This window comes from Haemorhous mexicanus, chromosome 3 (assembly GCF_027477595.1).
Source record: "Haemorhous mexicanus isolate bHaeMex1 chromosome 3, bHaeMex1.pri, whole genome shotgun sequence".
Classification (NCBI taxonomy): Eukaryota; Metazoa; Chordata; class Aves; order Passeriformes; family Fringillidae; genus Haemorhous; species Haemorhous mexicanus.
In genome coordinates, this window is record NC_082343.1 from 25,770,040 (window position 1) to 25,789,749 (window position 19,710).

At 38.6% G+C, this 19,710-nt stretch overlaps 1 protein-coding gene across 1 annotated transcript in view; it reads left to right on the forward strand.

Annotated features, from left to right (window-relative positions):
• The window catches only part of MTA3 (metastasis associated 1 family member 3), a 137,103-nt gene that overhangs the window by 83,684 nt on the left and 33,709 nt on the right, over nucleotides 1–19,710 (forward strand). The window contains exons 15-16 of the mRNA XM_059841159.1: nucleotides 7,985–8,071; nucleotides 12,947–13,093. Of these exons, the coding sequence (XP_059697142.1) occupies nucleotides 7,985–8,071; nucleotides 12,947–13,093 (234 nt within the window). The remainder of the gene's footprint in view (nucleotides 1–7,984; nucleotides 8,072–12,946; nucleotides 13,094–19,710) is intronic.

The window sequence follows — 19,710 nt, forward strand, 5'->3', positions numbered from 1 at the left end:
ATTTGTCCAGCATATACCGACGCATCGGTTGCCTTGAACAGATCTTAAACTGTGGGAACATTTCAAATGAATCAAAAAATTATTACCTCATTCACTTTTAAAATTTGACATTAACAAAAATGGGGGGCAGGAAGGGAAAATCAGTGCCACAACTCACATTCTTTCTACTAGGCAGCCTGAAAGAAGTGTGCTTTTCTGTTGTTGTTTTTTTAGGCGTTTGCTGAGCAGAACCTATAGATCTGTACATGTTGTACTTTTTTTCAATGGGATTGGTCAAAGAATCAGGAGCTGGGGTTTCATAATAATTTAAACATGGTGTGCAATACAGTCCTTTGTCACTGTGACAATCAGATGGTGGTGATAGCCACGTTTATTCATCATAGTTGCATCCTTTTGGTTTTTACTGTTCCAGTTTTAAATTTTAATTCTAAATAAAATTCTGCATTATGCTTGTTCTTTTTATAGCCAAAATATCAAGACCTGATGAGTTTCTAGTAGTATGACAAAAGGCTATTAGTTTTGTAGATAGCAACAGTAAGTCTCTTCACCTGCATATGTGTGTAAATTCTGCTGCAAAGTCACTGAATATTTCAACAGCTTTTGTATCTGCACCGGGCACATTGTTTTACTGCTCACACTGTCTGGCTGTGATTCCCAGTCTTCCATAGATGCAGTTCTTGGAGCAGATGCTTGGTATTCCAGGATGAAGCATGCTGGTTCATTGTACTGTCAATTGTATTAGAATTGAAGAGAACTTTTAAGATCATTAGATGTAGGGTTCATAAGCATGTTCATTAGATTAACACTGAATGTTTTCCCAGCATACTTATCTGGGATGCAGATGATGTCTGCACTGTTTATAAGAAATTTATTCCATGGAGGCTTAAAATCTGATTTTGAGTAATTATTTTCCCTTTATGTACTTCAAGACCAGCCGTTATTCATATGCAAACTTTTCACCTACTTCTGCAGTACTCCAAACTTTGCTGAATATTTCTGTTCATTATCCTTGTCTAATTTTTTAGTTCTTTAGGCCATTTTCTTTCTTCTTTTAAATCTATGCAAGTCAGAAAAAACTTTCAGATTTCAGGAAACCATGTGTCAACTGTGAGAATAAAACGAGTTGTTCTTCATGGAAGAAGTATGTCTAAAGATGGATTGAGATTATATTTTTAATCCTCAATCCAAAATAAAGGTTACTTTCTGAGAGAAAGGTATTGTAACTTTAAATTTATGTTTTTGCTGAATCATGGAGGAAAATTCAGAAGTTCACTTGAACCTCATATCTTTATATCCATATCTGTGTTTTTTCTCACTTAGTGCGGTAAAAAATATTCAAAAAATGAAACTTTTGTTTAAGGAGAAGAAAAAACAGAAGAAAAAATTCATCCAACTGTTGTTATACTAGAACATGTGTACAACCTTTAAAGAGAGGAGTGAAAAGCTGAGCTTTTAAGCAGGAAATAGTCATTCTTGCTTCAACTGGAAGTGCTGGGAGTGTTTTTTCTTTGCTTTGAGTGAAAGAGTTCTACATCAGATTAACAGCAAGAGTAGAAAGACTTTTTTTTTTTTTTTCCCTGCAGTGTCTGTCTTTCATGATTCCTTTTGCTTAAGCAAATTTTGGACCTTCTGATTTTGTCTCTTTGAATTCTGTTGCTTCCTGATTAGACCTAACATAGGTTGAAGAAAAAAAAGTCACAATTGTTAATAGTTTTTGAACACAGCATTAAAATAATGTTCAAACAGTGGAAACTTATTATACCTCAACTAATTTAAGTCACATTTCTTCGTATACACACACATATCCACAATCCATATTCTGTTTCTGGCAATCTCTCTTTCTCTGGAATCATTACAGTGCTCTTACCTGCATTGCCATTGTCATGTTCTTGCTCTAGTAAAGGCAAAAAAGGAAAGAAAAAAATGTTTTCTAATTTTTTGTGTGTACTATCATCTGGTGACCTGTTCTTAGTGCTCGCTGTAGATTTTAATATTATAACTAAATAGCCTCCCTTTTCTGTGAATGTTCTGAATCCTTTTCTAAGGTTATCTTGATTTTTTTTGATTTTTGAAGTTTTAAACAAGATCCTTAATTAGCAGTAATGATTTCCTATGCTGGATCCACTGAGTAATTACAGTATTGAATGGATATCTGTGTTGGTGTTAGAAATATTACAGTCATGCCTAACTAATAACCTGGCCAGAGTACCAGGTCATGATGTGATATGGCATGAGATGGTTGCAATGCCCACGAACTGATTTGGAATTTGTTTTCCCTGTTGGTTTGCTGAAACTTGAATGTAATGGCTACTTAGATGCTTTGTCAGACTCACCTGACTCTGTGTGTGCCAAACCAGTTATTGAAAATGTAACTGCATTTCCCAACTATATTGGATTAGGCACCATAACAACACTCAGAAACCATAAAATCTGAAGACAGAGGATTGGTGGGGCACTAATCCCAGCTGCATACCAGGTTTTATGCCTGCTTAGTCTTGTGCAATTTGTTGAAGTGCCAGGTTGTAAATGAAGCTGATTCCCAGATCTGAGAAAGACTGTCTGAACAAGCCTGTCACAGCTCAGTCATAAAATAAATTGGTTTTTGCATTCCACCTGTGTACCTGAATGCATCTGCAGGTACTTCTCGTGTCTTGGAGGAGGATGGAAGCTTCTGGGAATGATAACCTAAGGCCCAAGCATCTTTTAGCTGAAAACCAGGTTTTGACAGAATATTTTCTCTTGAAATCCACCCACATCCTCTCCCTCAGCCCATTATATCCCTTGGCAGAAAACAAGGTCCTATTCTGTGTTCTTTATTCCTTCAGATAGTGCAGAGAATTAGATTTTCCTCATTAATGAAGCCTGTAGCATGACCCCTGCTCAGATGCCAGCAGGAGGTAGTGGGGAGGATGCATTTACATCCCAGTTCAATCTCAGGATGGCCACCAGGAGGTTGAGAAGGCACAGCACCTCCTGCTAGGAGCACAGCCCATCATGGAAAGCTCAAACTTTGTTCTGTCTGAACTTAATAGACTCACTGTGGTTGGTGACAATAAACTTGTCTGATGGTTTTTCCAGGAATAATTAGAATTGGTGAACTGCTTTGGTAAGATGAAATTGTTGTGGTCTAAATCTCATGCACTACCTCCTTTTTAGTTTGAATATATTGCATGGTTTTTTTTAAGAAAGTTAAGGAAGACCATCCTGTCTGGGGAAGGTCTCTTAATTAGAGAGAACAGCAAAGTGAGCATTCTTCTCAGCAGTCACTGACAAGGCTGGATCTGTTTGCAGCTACAGGCAGGTTGATAAATGCCTGGCAGGGAGCCATGTGTCTGCAAACATTATTGCTTCAGCACAGAGAGACTTTTTAGGTTGTTTTTTTTTTTTTAAATTTCATTGCTTGGATATAGCTTTATCACTATAACTATATGTATTAATTATAGTAATTTAGATCTGGATAACTACATGCTGTCTGTGTAGACATGATTGTCAAAATGTTTTCAGTGCATGGTAATATATTATCTGTATAATATATGTATAGTTATCTAGAGATGAGTTTACTGATCATGATGAAAATTTGTTATACATTTAAATCCTCAGATTTATTAACAAATATAGTACGTAGTACTTGCTAGTGATGTAGTTTGGTGCAACAAAGACAAGTGAAAACAGTAGAATATGCAAAATGTTACTGATTTTGTAAGCATAAAGTTTGTATTTTACTGACATAAAGCTACCCATTCATCTGAATTGAGTAACATTTATGGGTATTGATTCACAAACTATGTTTGCATGCTTGATTTTGATAGCTATGGCAGAGCTTTCAGCTGTATCTAGGCTGAAAACATTTTCTCTGTTGTTATCTTTGAATACAATTTTAATAGCCAGATTTTAATAGCCAGCAAAATAATTGACAGAGCATATTATTTTTTTCCAAAGTTTGTAAGAATACAATTCAGGGAATACAGTACATTCATTAGATGATCTGCATTTTCACAGAGATATGATGGAATGTCAAAGAGAAATAACTTGCTAATGAGAGTCTCTCTAAGCTTAAGAGACCTACAAATCTGGTTTTTTAAAAAGGAAATAATTAGAAAATACTTTCATATCTAGAAGCACAGCCTCATTTGTTATCATCTTCTTGGCATTACTGATTTCATTCACCACTGTAATGCCCACATCAGTCATCATGCTTGGCAGCTTTAAAGCCTCATAAAAAATGTGTTTAACACTCTGGTTTGTAATGTTATTTCCTAGAATTTTTTCTGGTTATGCTGTATCCTCTTTAGGGTTATGGTGCCCCATATTATGTGCACTTCAAGATATAGATTTCCCATCATTTTAGAAAGTCATGTTTTGTATTTTCCTATCATCACGTTTTCTAACATTCTGATTTTGATTTCTTTTTAGTATTGTCTAGATATTTTTAGAAAGCTGTTGACACTGAGTGCATGAATACTCTTCTGCTTTGTGATGGTGTAGGAGCCATCATTATATCTATATATTATGGTGATTTTACCCCTTCAGAATTCATTCACATGCATTGCTTGATGCTGCTCCTGTCCTTTGCTATCAGTTTTAGCTTTGATTATGCTTAGAAATTTCTTATCAGGAAATTTTTGCTCTCCAGTCACCTCTTTTGCTGCCCTTTTATGTGTTGAACAGCACAGGTGATTTGGGGATTACATAGACGATTAATTTTAATAAGGTTTTAATTCCTGAAAAAGCCCGTAACAGCTGGACAGCAGAGGTCTTTGGTGATACAGTTTGGTAAAAGCTCTCTGAAGTGCCAAATTGGATGCCAGATCAGCTGCATGTGGGCAGGTCATGGTCCCCTCAGGGGATCCTGGCAGGCTTATGAGACTGGCACTTAGTGGTTTAGAGGACATGTAAGTAGGAAGGGACCCTGGAGGTCTCTAATTCCTGGAGGTCTCTAATCCCACCTCTTGCAGAAGGTTCACGTTTAGACCAGATGAGCCTTTTGTATCTCCACGGATGGAGACTGCGTGACTTCTCTGGGCACCTGCTCCAGGGTTTGATCAGCCTCAGAGGAAATCATCTTTTCCTTGTATCCAACAATCTCCTGTCTCCCAGCCTGGCTGCTGCCACAGACAGGAGCAGTGTGCTGTGCTCCTCTGAGAAGGGTCTGGCTCAGTGTCTCTGTGCTGGGAGGCTGCAGGTGCCAGCTGCCAGGTGTCCCCTTGTCCTTCCCCTCTCCAGGCTGCCCAGAGCAGTTCCCCCAGGCCCTGCATGTGCTGCACTCAAACACCCAGTCCATCACTGGCCCTGCTCCTTGTGCCTGTATCTCTTCCCTGCTGGGGACCCCAGCGCTGGCCACGGGCTCTGGCTGTGTTTGCCGTGGACTGAGGGGAGAGGTGCCCTCCCTCCCCCGCCCTGCTGGCTGCGTGTGCTTGGCGCGGCGCCATCGTCCTTCCTGCGGCCAGGACACGCCGTGACACCAGTCACGGGAACACGCTCAACTGGCTTTCCTTCCGAGGTCTTTGTTGGCTCCTTGGAGGTTTCCACATTTAGCCATGTGCCTCTATTAATAATGCAACCCTCTGCCACTCTGCAGACCTACTTACTGGAGAATGTTACCGCGTTTGCCCTGGTTTGGTTCTCTTCAACCAAGAACATTTAAGCGTTCATTAAACACCAGCAGCCTGTCTGCTCAGCACTTTGGATGAATTCCACCTGGTCCTGGTAACTTGGTTCTACTGATTAACCAGTTTGTTTTGAAGTATTTCCTATGGACGCTTCAATGTGACACAGTTCTCATACTTTCCTCGTAAAAGTATTTTGGAAGTGAGCTTCCTTAAGTGCTTCTGCCATGAGCAGTCACACAAGGAATGCATTTGGCTTTTCTGCTGTGCCTTTATCTTTCTTGTGTATTTTCCTCACACCTGCATAATCTATTGCTACAGACACCAGCACACTTTCTGCTTTTGCAATGTTTGAAAAATATACTAAAAATATCAGATTCCTTCTTGTTATAACTGTATTTTTTCTCATAGCTTCCACTATTTCACTCGTCTTCCTATGATTTTTATTGCTCATATAAAAGGCCATATTTGATTTTAGGACTTGCTTTAAATTTTGGGAGTTTTGGTAACTTCCTACCCAGATTTTATTCTCTGGTTTTACACTTGAGAATGATGCACAATCACAATACAACTTCTATGTTTTTCTCTGTGTTCTGCATAAAGATCATAAACTTTATTATATTTTTTTATGGGAGCACTTTATTGTGGATCAAAGTTTGCTGCTGTTAAGCACACTTTACTGTTTCAATAGATAGGTATGCTTTGGAATACTCACCTTTGATGAACATGCTTTATCTCAAGCATGAAAATTGTGCTCTCCTTGCAGTATGTATTCCCAGTCAGCATATAAATACCACAACATGATCCAATACCTTTTTTTACAGTGAAGACACATAGATGGAAAATTTTCTTGCTAATTACTTCTTAGGTGATGATTTGCTGTTCTCAAACTAGCTATAAAATACTGTGTAGCCTCTGCTTATTTTAGTGAGGGAGTCAGTGGAGACACATCATTCTGCTCCACCACTTAAACAATGTCAGGTGTTTTGCAATATTAAAAATATTCCAGGCATCATGCCTTTGGGGTTTTTTTCCTGAGCACAGTATGTTTTGTGATTAAGAAAAAGTAACAAAGTACTTCATGTACTCGGCGTTAGGGCTCTGGATCCTTTGAAACTCATTGGTATTTTCAGAATTTTAGGTAGGTTCCTTCATCTATGAAAGTAAGTTGTGCTTTGTCTGCTGCACTGAAAACATCTTGAACATCTGAAATACTTATTCCAGTCATTGCTGTGCATTCACAATCTTCATGATTTTTGCACAGGTCTAGATTAGAATTGATAAAGGGATTGTAATTCTTTACCTGGTGTCTTATCCTCTTCCTGTTACTGTTCACTCTGTCTCATGTGCTGGAATGAAGCAAACAGGAAGAGTTTGGTGAAACACAGGGAGGAGTTGCAATTATAATCTATTTGTAATGTGTCCCTTCTGTAAAACTTGTAGGTGGGTATTTGTGGGAAGTTATTCCATTTGAGAGACCTGCCGATCTATATAATCACTGTAGGAATGCAATTTTGTCCAGACCAGAATATCTGTATTCTAGGGATACTGGAAGCTCTCTATAGGGGTTTTTATGAAGACAGGTAACCCAATCATTCTGAATACTTAAAAAGAAAAAAAAGAGAAGGTTTGTTTCCAGTCGTCTTGAAATTCTTTACTGAAACCTGGTGTCTTGTGAGTTTTTGCCTTAAGTTGACTGACTTCATTGTCTAAGCATGAACCTCTTTATGCTAACACTTTGTGTTTGGGACATGTGGATGGAATCTCTGCTTGTGTATTCACAGTAGCAGCAGGAAATTTAAGGCAGGTGCTGCACTGCTAGTTTTCATGTACTTAGCAGAAAGTTCCAATTTTTGAGACCTTTGAGCTCTGTAATACTTGGTTAAAACTGAGCATTTTGTTGAAAAGTTAACAGTGAAGAGTTGTATGACAAAAAACAATAGTCTCAGTTTTAAATCCTTAACTCTCTATTGCCCATTTAGAGACAGAGAAGTGTATAGAAAACAAAAAAGAATTCAATGTAAATCACTTTTAATAGCCAAAACTGCATTTTTTAGTGTTCATATTTTCATCTGTGTTCCGTTTGCCTGGCTGACTATCTCCAGAAAGACTTTGTAAGCAAAAACTACAATCTAACTGGTGTTAAAACTTACAATAACTTAAAAAAATCATAAGATCACTTGCATGAAAGAGGACATGTCCTGCCTTTAAATATTCATGATTAGAAGTATTGATAATAAAAAGGAGAATCTAAAAGGTGGGCTGAAAGAAAAAAAAAAATTGTGTTAAAAATGCAAGTCAGAGACTGGTTGGTATGTCCTAAATCTGTTTGTAATAATCAAATATTTAAACTGAGTTTTATTCTTTAAAATTCTCAGATGCAGATCGACATTGTGAACTTGCTGGGAATCCTCTGAAGATAAAAAGCAACAGGAAACCACTGTCATGTATCATTGGGTATTTAGGTGGGTATCTGCCTCCAGAGAATAACAAACCAAACAAACATTCAGCGTGTACTGATGCTTCATAACCTGGGATGCACAGAAAGGGAGATTTCTGCTTTTAGTAACAGGAAAAAATTCTGAAGTTGATAAATTAATAATAATGGTGGTCCACTATGAGTTGCAAAACTGCATGGTTGAACTTTCAGGACACAAGCAGAAGTCCTCCTGATACTGGTTTAAAGGGTCAGAGTGAAACATGATGTGATTTAGAATGTGAAAAATAGTCTGGCTCTCTAAATAAAAAGAAGAACTGTTCAAAGGGGAGATTCTCAGTATGCTCAGGGCTGCTCTACTGTGGCCTTTGTATCCATTTGCAATACTAATTTTTACTTAAGAGCAGGGGACCTCAGCCATACTAAGACACATACCTTGTAATTTGATGACCTAAGTCTAAAAGGTGCAATGAAATGTGTACTGAGTTCACAACCAAGAGGACATGAAGTAAATAGGGAGAGGAAAAATTCTACTAATAGTGATTCCTTGCAATGAGCCATCACTGACTGTTAAATATTTGCACAGTCATATAAAAATTGTGGTACCCCAGAGGCTGTTAATCCTCAAATGAGGATAGAAATCAATCAGTTGATCAGAGATGCAGTGAATAATTCTGCTGTGTATTACTCCTGTTCTAGAGAAGTGAACTGAGTGTAGAGCTTAGTCTAGATGTTTTGCTCATAATTTCAGCCACCAGGAGGTTTGTTTTTTTTTTTTTTGTACTAGATCAAGGTAAACAGTAAGTCTCTTGTTTTACTGAAATAGAAATCAGCTATTAATGTAATTACAAGTGTTCTTCCAGGACATCAATTTTGTCAAAATACTAACTTCAAGAATGTATGTAATGAGGAATTAATGCCATTGTCACTGAATTTTGATTCCTCCTGCCCTAGAGTTTAAGAAAAAAGCCAGGGATGATTCCCTACAGACATCCCAGCTATGTGTGTTACATGTATTGAAGGGACTACTTTGGTTGACTTGGTGGAGTTGTGGTTGTGAGGGGGGAAGCTGGACAGGGGATGGTTCATCCAGCTGACCTGTCTGTGCATCTAAAGAGGAAATGGTGACGTGGGGAAGCTTAGAAGACATCACATGTTTTTAGTGCCATGTTATATAGCCTTTGAGGAGTTGTCTTGACCCCTCTGGGAGTCTAAGTGTGTAGGTTTAATGTGAGTAAATGGATGAATAGTGTCAGGCAGCATTTTGTGAACTTATATGAAGGTCTAGTAAAAGATTAACAGTGCTAAAATATGCTGGGTATCTGTAGAGTCTGCTTAGAATTTGACTGTATGGAAAGTAATGGTGTCTCATTGCAGCTGAGGAAAATAATGTAAATTATGGGGCTAGGAAGTGAACCCAGTGCAGTTGATTACATTCATCTGAATTAGCATTTTAGGGATGGCTAGAAAATGGCTTTTTGTTTGCCATGCAGCTTGGTGAAATTTTTTTAGTTTAGTTTGTTTGTGATCTTTTTAGTTTATTTGGGATTTTTGCAGTTTTGGTAAATAAGTAAATCTTACATTATTGTTCTCATAAAAATTATTATATAGCATGTCATAACTTATATAGGAGGCACTCGTTTTCTTTTTAAGATTCATGCTATGCCGTTCTCACAGAAATGTATTGGCATACGATTAACAATGTGTCAGGGCACTGCTGTTTTCAACCTTTCTGGTAAGGCAGGAAGGATTTCAGTGCCCAGCACATCCTGGGTCATCACTTCCCTTCACCCTTGTTCTGCATCTTGGCTGCAGGTTCCACAGGTGAGGTGGGACAAGCATGAAAATTAGGCCTTGTCCTCTCAAGAGCTGGGGCCAATCCTCTCAATCTCATCAGTACCACTGTGCTTCCTAAAGCAAAGCTGCTATGGTGAGCCCCTGGCTAATTAAATGTCCTATATTACCTCTTAGTTATGAGGAAACCAGCTAGCTAGGATAACACTTTAGCTAGGGTACATGTTGAGGAGATGAGGTGAGAGAAAGGTGCAGCTACCTAAGCCCCTCTGGAATCCAGGATGTTTATTGAGGTGATTTGGTAGAAGACTTCAGCTTCTCTTGGTTTACTTTGGGTTTTTTATTTTTTTACCCTACTGACATAGTGGAAAAGGGAGAAGTTTTTAATGCTATTATTGTTATTTACTTGCTTGAGGCTGAAATCTGGTCCTATAAAACGGGTTCCTAATATATTTTTGAAACTATATCTCTTACTCCTATTTATTTTTATTTCAGAATGTGGCTGACTGGTTATTTGCTATTGGTCATGGGATAGTTTGAATGCTATAGTCAGTTCTCTGAGTTAGAACAAGGTGCAGCTGGCTAAAAGATTTTCAGTGAAGTGCTATGCAATAGAACAAGCGTAAGAGCAGCAGGAATTAAAAGGCTTTGATTACTATTTTTCCATAATGTGATTATATGAAGAGATAATAGACAGAATCCTTGAAATGCCTTGTTACTCTGCTTGGGTGTGATGAGGCAGCTGGTTGTAAACTGCTGATCTAAAGCATGAAATGATTTGAAGCAAGTCTATATGTAGAGGAGGAGTGAAGTAAGATGTAAAGGTCTGCACAGGAAGGACTCAGTCCATTGGGAAGTGGTCCTGGCTGTTTAACTGAGTTCCTTTCTAGAACTTAAAATGTAGAGCTTGGTCTTGCTACCTTCCTCTACTGCAGAAAGAGAAAAGACAGCCTTTGTGGTAAACTAATGGAGATTAGTGACTTCTGAACTGAAGTTGAAGGAGGGAAATGCTTCCTTCCTCAACTGTTTGCTCACCCTGAAAACAAGAAATTGCCTCTCCTATATGACTGGAGGTGGAGTTCTCATATGTTGATGCAACTGCTGGGATGATTGTGGTTGCTACTGGAGCTCTTTGGCAAATAAAATAAGATTTTAGTGTTCTTAGCCTTGGAAATCTACCATTTCCTTTAGAAAATTGGAAAAGATTGCTAAATGAACATTTTAGAATGCAAATTCCTATTACCTTCAGCAAGCAGCTCAAGTGCATCTATTTCAGTTTGGAGTTTTGCCTTAGCAATCAGGGGTGTTCATAACATTAAGCATGCCTCTGTTCCCATTTTAGTAAAAAAGCAAAGTATGAGATGCTTGTTTCCCACAGCAAGAAAAATGGGACATGCCATGAAATCTTTTCTATGTGAAAAGCAGACGAGTTCTGCAGTGAATGGCTGTAAAAAGCTTTTATCTAATTAAGTGGAGGGAAATTTGGTGCCATCAAATCTGCAACTCTGCCCTGAAGTGACTGGTTACCTGTGCTTTCCTTCTCTGCTGTTCTCTGTGTATTTCTCTGCCCTACTCTTTCATACCTGGCCCTCTTGAGGCTTCTCATGGGAGTGTGTTCATGCTTGGAAAGTGTGACTGCAAGCCCCAACCAAAGTGAACAATTAAGCAAAGTCTTTTCCAGTGTGAAAATTGTTGGCTGTTGTTTCCTCCTGGCAGGCTGGCACAGCCTGGCCAAGGCCATGAGACAGAGAGCTCCAGGCAGGACACTTGGCTATCAGACTTTGGTCATTCCTGAAGGAGGAAAAACATGCTATTGCAGTGGGCTTTGACTTTATGCAGTGGTTTCTCTATCTCCTGAATGATAGCCATGGATGGCAGATGCTGGAGGGTCTCCTCTTTGGATACCTGGCCTCACTTGATTTTGCATCTTCCCAGCTTCTGTGCTCCATTTTATAAACAGAAAAGCAGAAAGAAGCACTTTTCAGGAGGTGTAAACTTGGGCTGCAAGTGGGAAAGTACTCAGGTTTTGTGTTCTGATCTCTCCTGCCTTGGGCAGCTGACTCTGCTGATCTGATTCCCAGCTCCTCTGCCCTCACCTTCTCAGCCTCTTTGGCTGCCTGGGGTCATCAGAGGGCTGCTGTAATTTGGCAGCTGGTGCCTCATAACCTGCACAGTGCTGGCAGCTGGTGCCCTGCACTGTGTCAGAGGGACAGGACCTGCCCCTGGGCAGCTGACTTCCCACACAGGTCTGGGTCCACCCAAGGCTGGAGAGGGTGGTGGCATTTTGAACCCAAATATGTGATGGGAATTAGTTAATTGGTACAGCAAATTCCTGGTGAGGGACCAGCAGACTCAGCCAAGGCTTCCTTTTGCCACTTTTATCTGGCAGAATACAGAAATTTCCATGCAGCTGTGTCAGCTCCTGGCAAACACAGCAGGTGCCACCCTGAAATGTGCTGGCCAGATGGACTTTGCTCCCTCTTACCCTCTTTATTCCTTTTTCTCCAAAATAATCTTGCTCCGTGAAACAGATATTCTGGGATGTTTGAAGCTCCCCAGTAAGGGGAAGTATGGAAGTGTTGCCACTGCAGTTTTGGGGTAGTTTTAGCTGCAGAGCCCTACAGTGTCTGGCCCCCTTACTCCTGCACCTTGTGACTTGTGTGTGGGAAGATCCCCTAAAGCCTGTTATTGTGACAGAAAATACTGAATAGCTTGAGGTGTTGAGGTAGTTTCACTACAGTAAAATGCTTTTATTTGCTTGCTGAAACCTGTGGGTGTGTAGCTTCAATTCAAATCTCAAAAGGGTATGAAAATATAAACACACCCATTTCAGACTGTTTTGTATTTATTAGCTCTTCAACCCCAAATCCTTACATATCTGCACTGTGGAATTGAACTTGGGTAACCTAAAGTGAAATAGATTTTTCTTACTTGGAGGACCTGTGGGTAGGAGGACTTGTGTTGTTCCAAATCTTGTAAATACACAAGTGCAGAAGGAACTTTCTTTTCACTGAAAATCAAAAGTAAATTTCATATGTGGAATAGATTGTTTTATTTATCTTAAAATCAAGTAGATATAATTTCTCTCTCTCTCTTTTGTCCCAAACAGAGATACATCCTGCTGTGAAACCCAGTGTAATCAGGTCAACACCAAGCCTTCAAAGTCCAAGTGCAAAACGACTGCTGGCACCCTCCAACCACTCTTCATTAAGTATTTTGGGGAAAAGAAACTACAGCCATCATAATGGGCTTGATGGTATGTGAAGGAGTATAAATGAAATATCCTTTAACTCTCTGAATTGAAAAACTTTCTGTGAACCTGAGGGAATGTTAAATGAAAGGGTACAGACTTAGAAAAATGTAAGATATGGATGTCATGTTTATGGCATCCATGCAGTGAATAGTGGTGCCTATTCATTGGATAAAGATGTATTAACACCATCTCTTACAAAAACTCCATTTACTCCATTTATTTTTCTTACTGATCTTGATTTACCAGAAAAAGATGAGAAAAGAATAAAACAAATTTGGTGAAGGCAGAGATGCAGCATGTTTTATTTTAGCTTTTTGCATTGCACCTTAGAAAGCCACTGGCCCAGCAGAGGAGGAAGCAAAAGGTGTGTCACAGAGGTGCAGGAGAAGCTTTTTCTGTACACTGTGCAGTGCCAGAGGTGACTTTTTAGGCCTGGTGTATCCAGCCACTTCATTACACCTCGGTGCAAACTAAGAGCATGAATGAAGATGTGTGAAAAAAAAAAAAACAAACTGAAAAAAGGATGGAAAATTTTGGGTAACACTAACTTTTCTCTAATAATCTTTACTTTTCATCCTGAAAAGTGACTGTACATTATTGATGATTTTTTTTTAATCTTTACCCAGCAGAAAGATTTTTCAACTCTAACCACAAGCAATTTTATCTTGCAGAATATAATGTTTACACTAAAAGAAAATGCATGCATGCATTCCTGATATCTCTTTGTGAGACATAACTTCTGTAAACCATTAGCTTATTTGTTCTGTAAATGAATAAAGCTATTGAGGGTAGAAATCTGTCAGATGCTGGGCTCTCAAATAGACTGTTCAGGAGATGATGTTCACAAAAGAGGTGACTGTCTGCTTCCATGCTTCACAGAATAGGTGTAGGTAGAAAGGAGAGGAATTGCCTTTCAGCCAAGCTCATAGAAATAGTATTCCAAATAAAGGGAGGAAAACTTGATTCATTATCCATCATCTTCCCCATAATCGTGTTTTTCTGTCACTGCAAACACTACTTGTGAAAACACCTACTGTACATTGAATAACACCTAGATAGGAATCATGACATCCTTTGACAAGAAGTGGTTACTAAGAATACACAGAAGAGAGGATTGCTTGCTCTTCTGCTCAGCATGCAGCTATTACACCACAGAAAAACAACCTTCGTGGCAGCACAGGCTCTTTGGGGGACCAAGGTGACACCATGGGAGAAAATATTGCAGCTGGAAGAAAATATGATATCTGCATTAGTAGGCAGAGCCATAAATGCTGACTTTCCCGTGCAGCCTTTGAAGGTGGAGCTCTGCATGGATGGTTTAGTAGTTGCTGCATGAGATTGTGAACAAAGGCCTCCCCCTCCACCAGTGCTGGCCCTTAGACTAGGCTCTCCATGAAGGCTCTGAGTGATGAATTAGTTTCCCTTGGATGTAAAAGTGATCACTGAATACTTTCAGTTGGAAAAGACCTCAAAGATGAAGTCCAACCCTCAACTCAGCACTGCTAAGCCCTAAACCCAACATGCCCCAAGTGTTAAATCCCTCCAGGGATGGTGGTGACTGAACCACTTCCCTGGGCAGCCTGTTCCACTGCTTGACAATGCTTTCAGTGAAGTAGTTTTCCCCAATACCCAACTCAAACCTTCACTGGCATCACTTGAAGCTGTTTCCTCTTGTCCTATCACTTCTCATCTGTGAGAAGACACTGATCTCCATCGTGCTGCAGCCAGCACATTTCTCCAGCAGAGAAGGCTGTGGCAGCAAGTTCAAGGTAATTATGATGATTAAACTCCTCCTTGCGTCTCTGTCAGGAGGCATGCTTGGAAATCTGTAAGATTTTTCTTCTACTTAGTATAGATGTTCTGCTCAATGTAAAGAGTGGGTAAAACCAGTTACTAGCTACACCAGTTAGTGTGTATCAAACAGTCAGCTGTGTTAAAGTAATTTGCACAAAATAACATCTAATTTGAAAAAGTAGTATTGAGAGCTGCAAGCCATTGCTTTAGGAGATATTTCTGCTTATCTGTTTCCTGTGAAAACAGTGTACTGGAAAGCATATATCCCAAATAAGTGAAATCTGTATGTTTTTAGTGCAAAAATTACTATCTTAGTACCAAAAATGGCTATTCTTGTTATTATTCTTGCCACAGTCTTTGATAAAAATGTGGAGACGTGTAAATAAAATGCAATGAAAAAATAGCAAACCACTGGTAAGGATACTCAACAGCACAGATTCCATTTCTTCCCACTTAGAAGTGATTACTTTCAGTATTCACCATTTACCTCCTCCCCAGGCTATTGGTAAATATAAAATATATTTTTCTTTTTGCTTGTGTTTTATCCAGCTTCTCTTCAATACCAGATCAGCTTGAGAAGTGGTGCTTTCTGTCATTTCCCCGACCACAGTGTGCTATTTGTGCAGTGAAAGGTTTTGCCAGCCTCCAGAGTTTTTGTGTTACTATAAATATGCTAAAAAGCTTTTTTGATTCCAAAATACAATTCATTGCTGCAGGTTTGATTGTGTTGTACCAATTAACAGTATCCAGAAGGCCTGATATGGAGATGATGACAGATTCTGCCTTTCAGTGCATGCTTTGGTGAAATGAGCAAACAAAAAGGAGCATGGGGAATTTATATTAAATCTCTTTTGCTGTTTTCATAATCTTAATGTTATTGACATGTAAATGTCTGCATTTTCAAGTTTACCTTTTTCCCAACAGTATTAGGTATTTGTTGTGAGAAAACCACATAAATATATTTACTTAAGATGTACAGTATTTCACAGCATTCAAATAAATGTTTCTTAGGCTTGTGCAAATATATATTTAGATTAGCATAATTTAAGTCAATCTTACTGCCTAGATGAGTGCCTTATTTTGGCAGAATTACTTTTTAAGCAAATTAATAATTATTTGCTTTGAGTATAGCAGTACATATGGAAATGGCACATTTTTATGCCTCTTTGGGGAAGTGGGGGAAGATTATGAGAAACATAGTTAATATTTAGTTAAATGCTTTTAAGAATAATAAACAAGAATATGATTAGCATTTCTTATACAAATCTTACATTGTCTTGAGTTCTGCTTTTAGCCAGTGCAGCACAACTTTCCCTATCAGTTTTTCGTGGATGCAGCTCCAGAAAGGTTTTGGTGCAATTGATAAATGAGCTCCCTCATTCATCTTTTCTTAATGGGGATGTTGTGCCCTGATATCTTGTTATTGTCAGTCATGGACACGAGTGAAATTGCTTTGTTTAAGCACTGTGTATTGTAGCTAGAGAGAGGATCTTGTAGGTTTTTGTGTCCCTTATTGGGTGGAAGAGTTCTGCTGGATGGTCTGAGAAAAGTGTTTTTCATTTTATTTTCGAACAACAGCAGATCTTGCTTTCCGTGAGATGTAATAAAAAATGCCAGTGAACTGGCAAAGTAGTGTTCTGGAAAACTCACAGCACTTTGAGAAGTTTTTGTGTAATATACAAGCTGGAGCTTTTAACTGCTCTGAGATGCAGCATTTCAATTGCTGCTGAAATTAAAGTCAGCATAAGATATTTAAGTGGTTCTCTGCCATGAAGATAGCCTCTTTCAAGTGGGAAAATTCCATCTTCAGAAAATCACGACGTTGCAGGAGGTTACATGCATCCAATTTTCTTACTGGAGTTGATGATGGGAAGATTTAGGTGTGACTGTAAAGTGCTTTAGATATTTTGAATCTGATCTTTAAATTACAGTGTCTGAAATTATTCCAAGCAATTACTTTCTCCCACAAGCTGCTTAACTGTGAGCAACAGTGCATCCAAGTAGTCAAATTTTACGTCAGCCTATTGTTTTGGCAGGGTGAGTAATGATCATTTTGCTTATAGTATTTGGAAACATCAGGTAGAGGTATTTTACACAAGAATAATTTCTGTCATCTGGCATGCATTTCCTTACCTTTCCTGCATGAGAACCAGAATATCCACAGGATGTCCAGGGCATGAGCGTCACTAATGAGGTACAGAAATCCGTCTGTGCCTGTTGATACCATTTTCATATTGTGGACAAAAATAAAAGAACCAGCTTTTCATAGCTGAAGAGACTCAGATGAACAGCCCTGATCCTCCTCTCTTCCCTGCCATACCTTTAGTGCTGTATTTCAGTCTGAGATGTCCTGCTGCCTTCACGAGGATGCTTTCTACAGTCACATTTCTGTTCTGGAATATACTGAAGTGTGCAGCAGATACATGAGGTATCTAAGAATGAGCCAACAATTTTGGGGTCTGTTTTCTTAGGAACCCACAGATTTCTGGCCTGGCAGGATGAGAAGGTGACATGAGAAATTGGCAAATGGAGAAAAACCTCAAAAAGATGTTCCTTCTCTCTGAGATACTGTTTTGGTCTATCCTTCTTTCTGTGCTTGTGACTGATACTATTGCCTATACAGGAGATGAGCAAGGTAGAAAGGCTGAGGCTTCACTCCTAGTTTTCCATGGGGAATTTATGACAAACAGATGAAAACATAAGCAGCCTGACAGACATACAGGGAGACTAAAACTTTTCCTGTCCCAATTTTTTTTTGAAACACAGAAAATAATAATAATATTATTATAATTAGGTTCATTATAATTAAGTTCACATAACATTATGTGAAAGTGCATTAAAGGAAAGGAGGTTTCACTCTAGGATGGAATTTTTCAGCAGTGAGTGAGTTGTTTTTTCTTAAAGGTATCTGATTGTTTTTATCACAATACTGTGTTTCAGTAGAGACAGAGATGTTCTGCTATGGTGGCACAGGAGCAGCATGGATTGCACATCAGAAAACATCTGGTGCTCTGTTACTTTAAGAAAGAAAACCATAAATTTTCTCTTATACATTAATAAACTGTGTTTCAGTAGAGACAGAGATTTTCTGCTATGGTGGCACAGGAGCAGCATGGATTGCACATCAGAAAACATCTGGTGCTCTGTTACTTTAAAAAAGAAAACCATAAATTTTCTCTTATACATTAATAAACTGTAAACCTACCAAAATTGTTATAAACCTCCTTTAACAGACTAGTGATTTCCAGCTGAAAGAGTAGAAAAGAGTTGTGGCAAACAAGCTGCCATGTCAAAATTTGCCATTTCTTCCATGCTAAAGCACAAGGTATGATTAATGCTGGGTTGTGTATACTCACTCTTCCCAAAAGTGAGAGACAAAAGCTATATATTGCTCCACAGTCAGTTTTCCCTCTGAAGTTTGCTTAGGACATGCGTGTTCTAGCTTTGGTCTTTGGTATAGCCAGAAAATGCTTAAAATATTCAGCTGCAGATTTCTCAGTCAAATGTGTGCACTGGTATTGATGGAAATGTGAACATGGAAAATAGATCTCTCAGGAAAAAATGATGCTGTGTTGCTGTCATTTACTGAGGAAAGGAAAGGAATATGAAAAGGTGTTTATGGCTCTTAGTTACTTCCCGAAATATATTGCTTTTATGCTTATATCATTATAGGAAATACTTAAGAGCTTAGTCCTGCCTTTCTATACAGAGTCATTAAAACCATCTCTGACCCTCAAGAGATTGACCTAAGAACCTTTTTACATTTAAATTTTGCAACTTGCACAAGAGTAGCCAATTTCTCTCTATTTTCACTGTGCAGTTGGAAGCAATAATTTTAAATATTTATTAGGAAACTAAAATGCTCTGAAGCTTACATTTCTGTGGTTAGTAAATTCACTTGTTTTTGCAGAGGTACAAGTGATGATACTGAAGATGATGAACTACTGACAACTTTCAAAGCCCAAATAATGTGCCTGGAAGGTGACACGCGCCTCAATTACCCCAGGATGTTATTGCTGACATTGTCAATCATTTGTAGATCTAAGCCTCTGCATCTCATGTTTGCAAATATCAAGTCAATTTTTTTCCCTATTTAAATTTGTATGCTATAAAACAGTGAATTGATGATTCCCTGCTTCCCTCTTCGGTCTTCATTTCTCCAAACCCAGTGATGCAAATGATATTGTGACTTAACGTGAAAAATAACAAAGTAGGAGGAAAATACTTTTGTCCAAAATGATAGAAGAAAGATATCTTTTCTCCACAGAATTTCTTAAAATTGAGAAAATTATTATTGTCTCACAATGTGCATTATCTCACATGTACATTGAATTTACATTGCAGTTATCTTCCAAGTACTTGAGCTGCTCTGAGTACAAATAAAAGGACAGTCTTCCATTCTCTGACAACTGCTTAAACTGCAGGGTATTTTTCAGTGAGAAAAGGTAAGCAGTGTAATTTGCCCACAGGAGTGCTTGGGAGGAGCAAAAACATTTCTGCAAACCCAGGTTTCCTTGGATTTCCTCCGAGAAAGAACTGCTCCTAAGCACATTGTGTATTTTTTAAAATACAGACAGCAGTTACTTTTGTTATGCCAAAGTCAAAATACAATATCCATTCAACTGAAATGCTCAGGTTTACTGTGTCTTGAGAAATGTGAATTATTTCCCAGGGTGAAAGTACATTAGAAATTGAATAGGGCACTATTATTGATTCCTTTGGCATTTATTCCTTTCTTTCAAAAATCTGTCTTTGGTTTTGTAAGACTTCTTTGCCTGAAATTGATTCACAAGAAAAGCAAAAATCTAGAGTCACATTCATGCTTT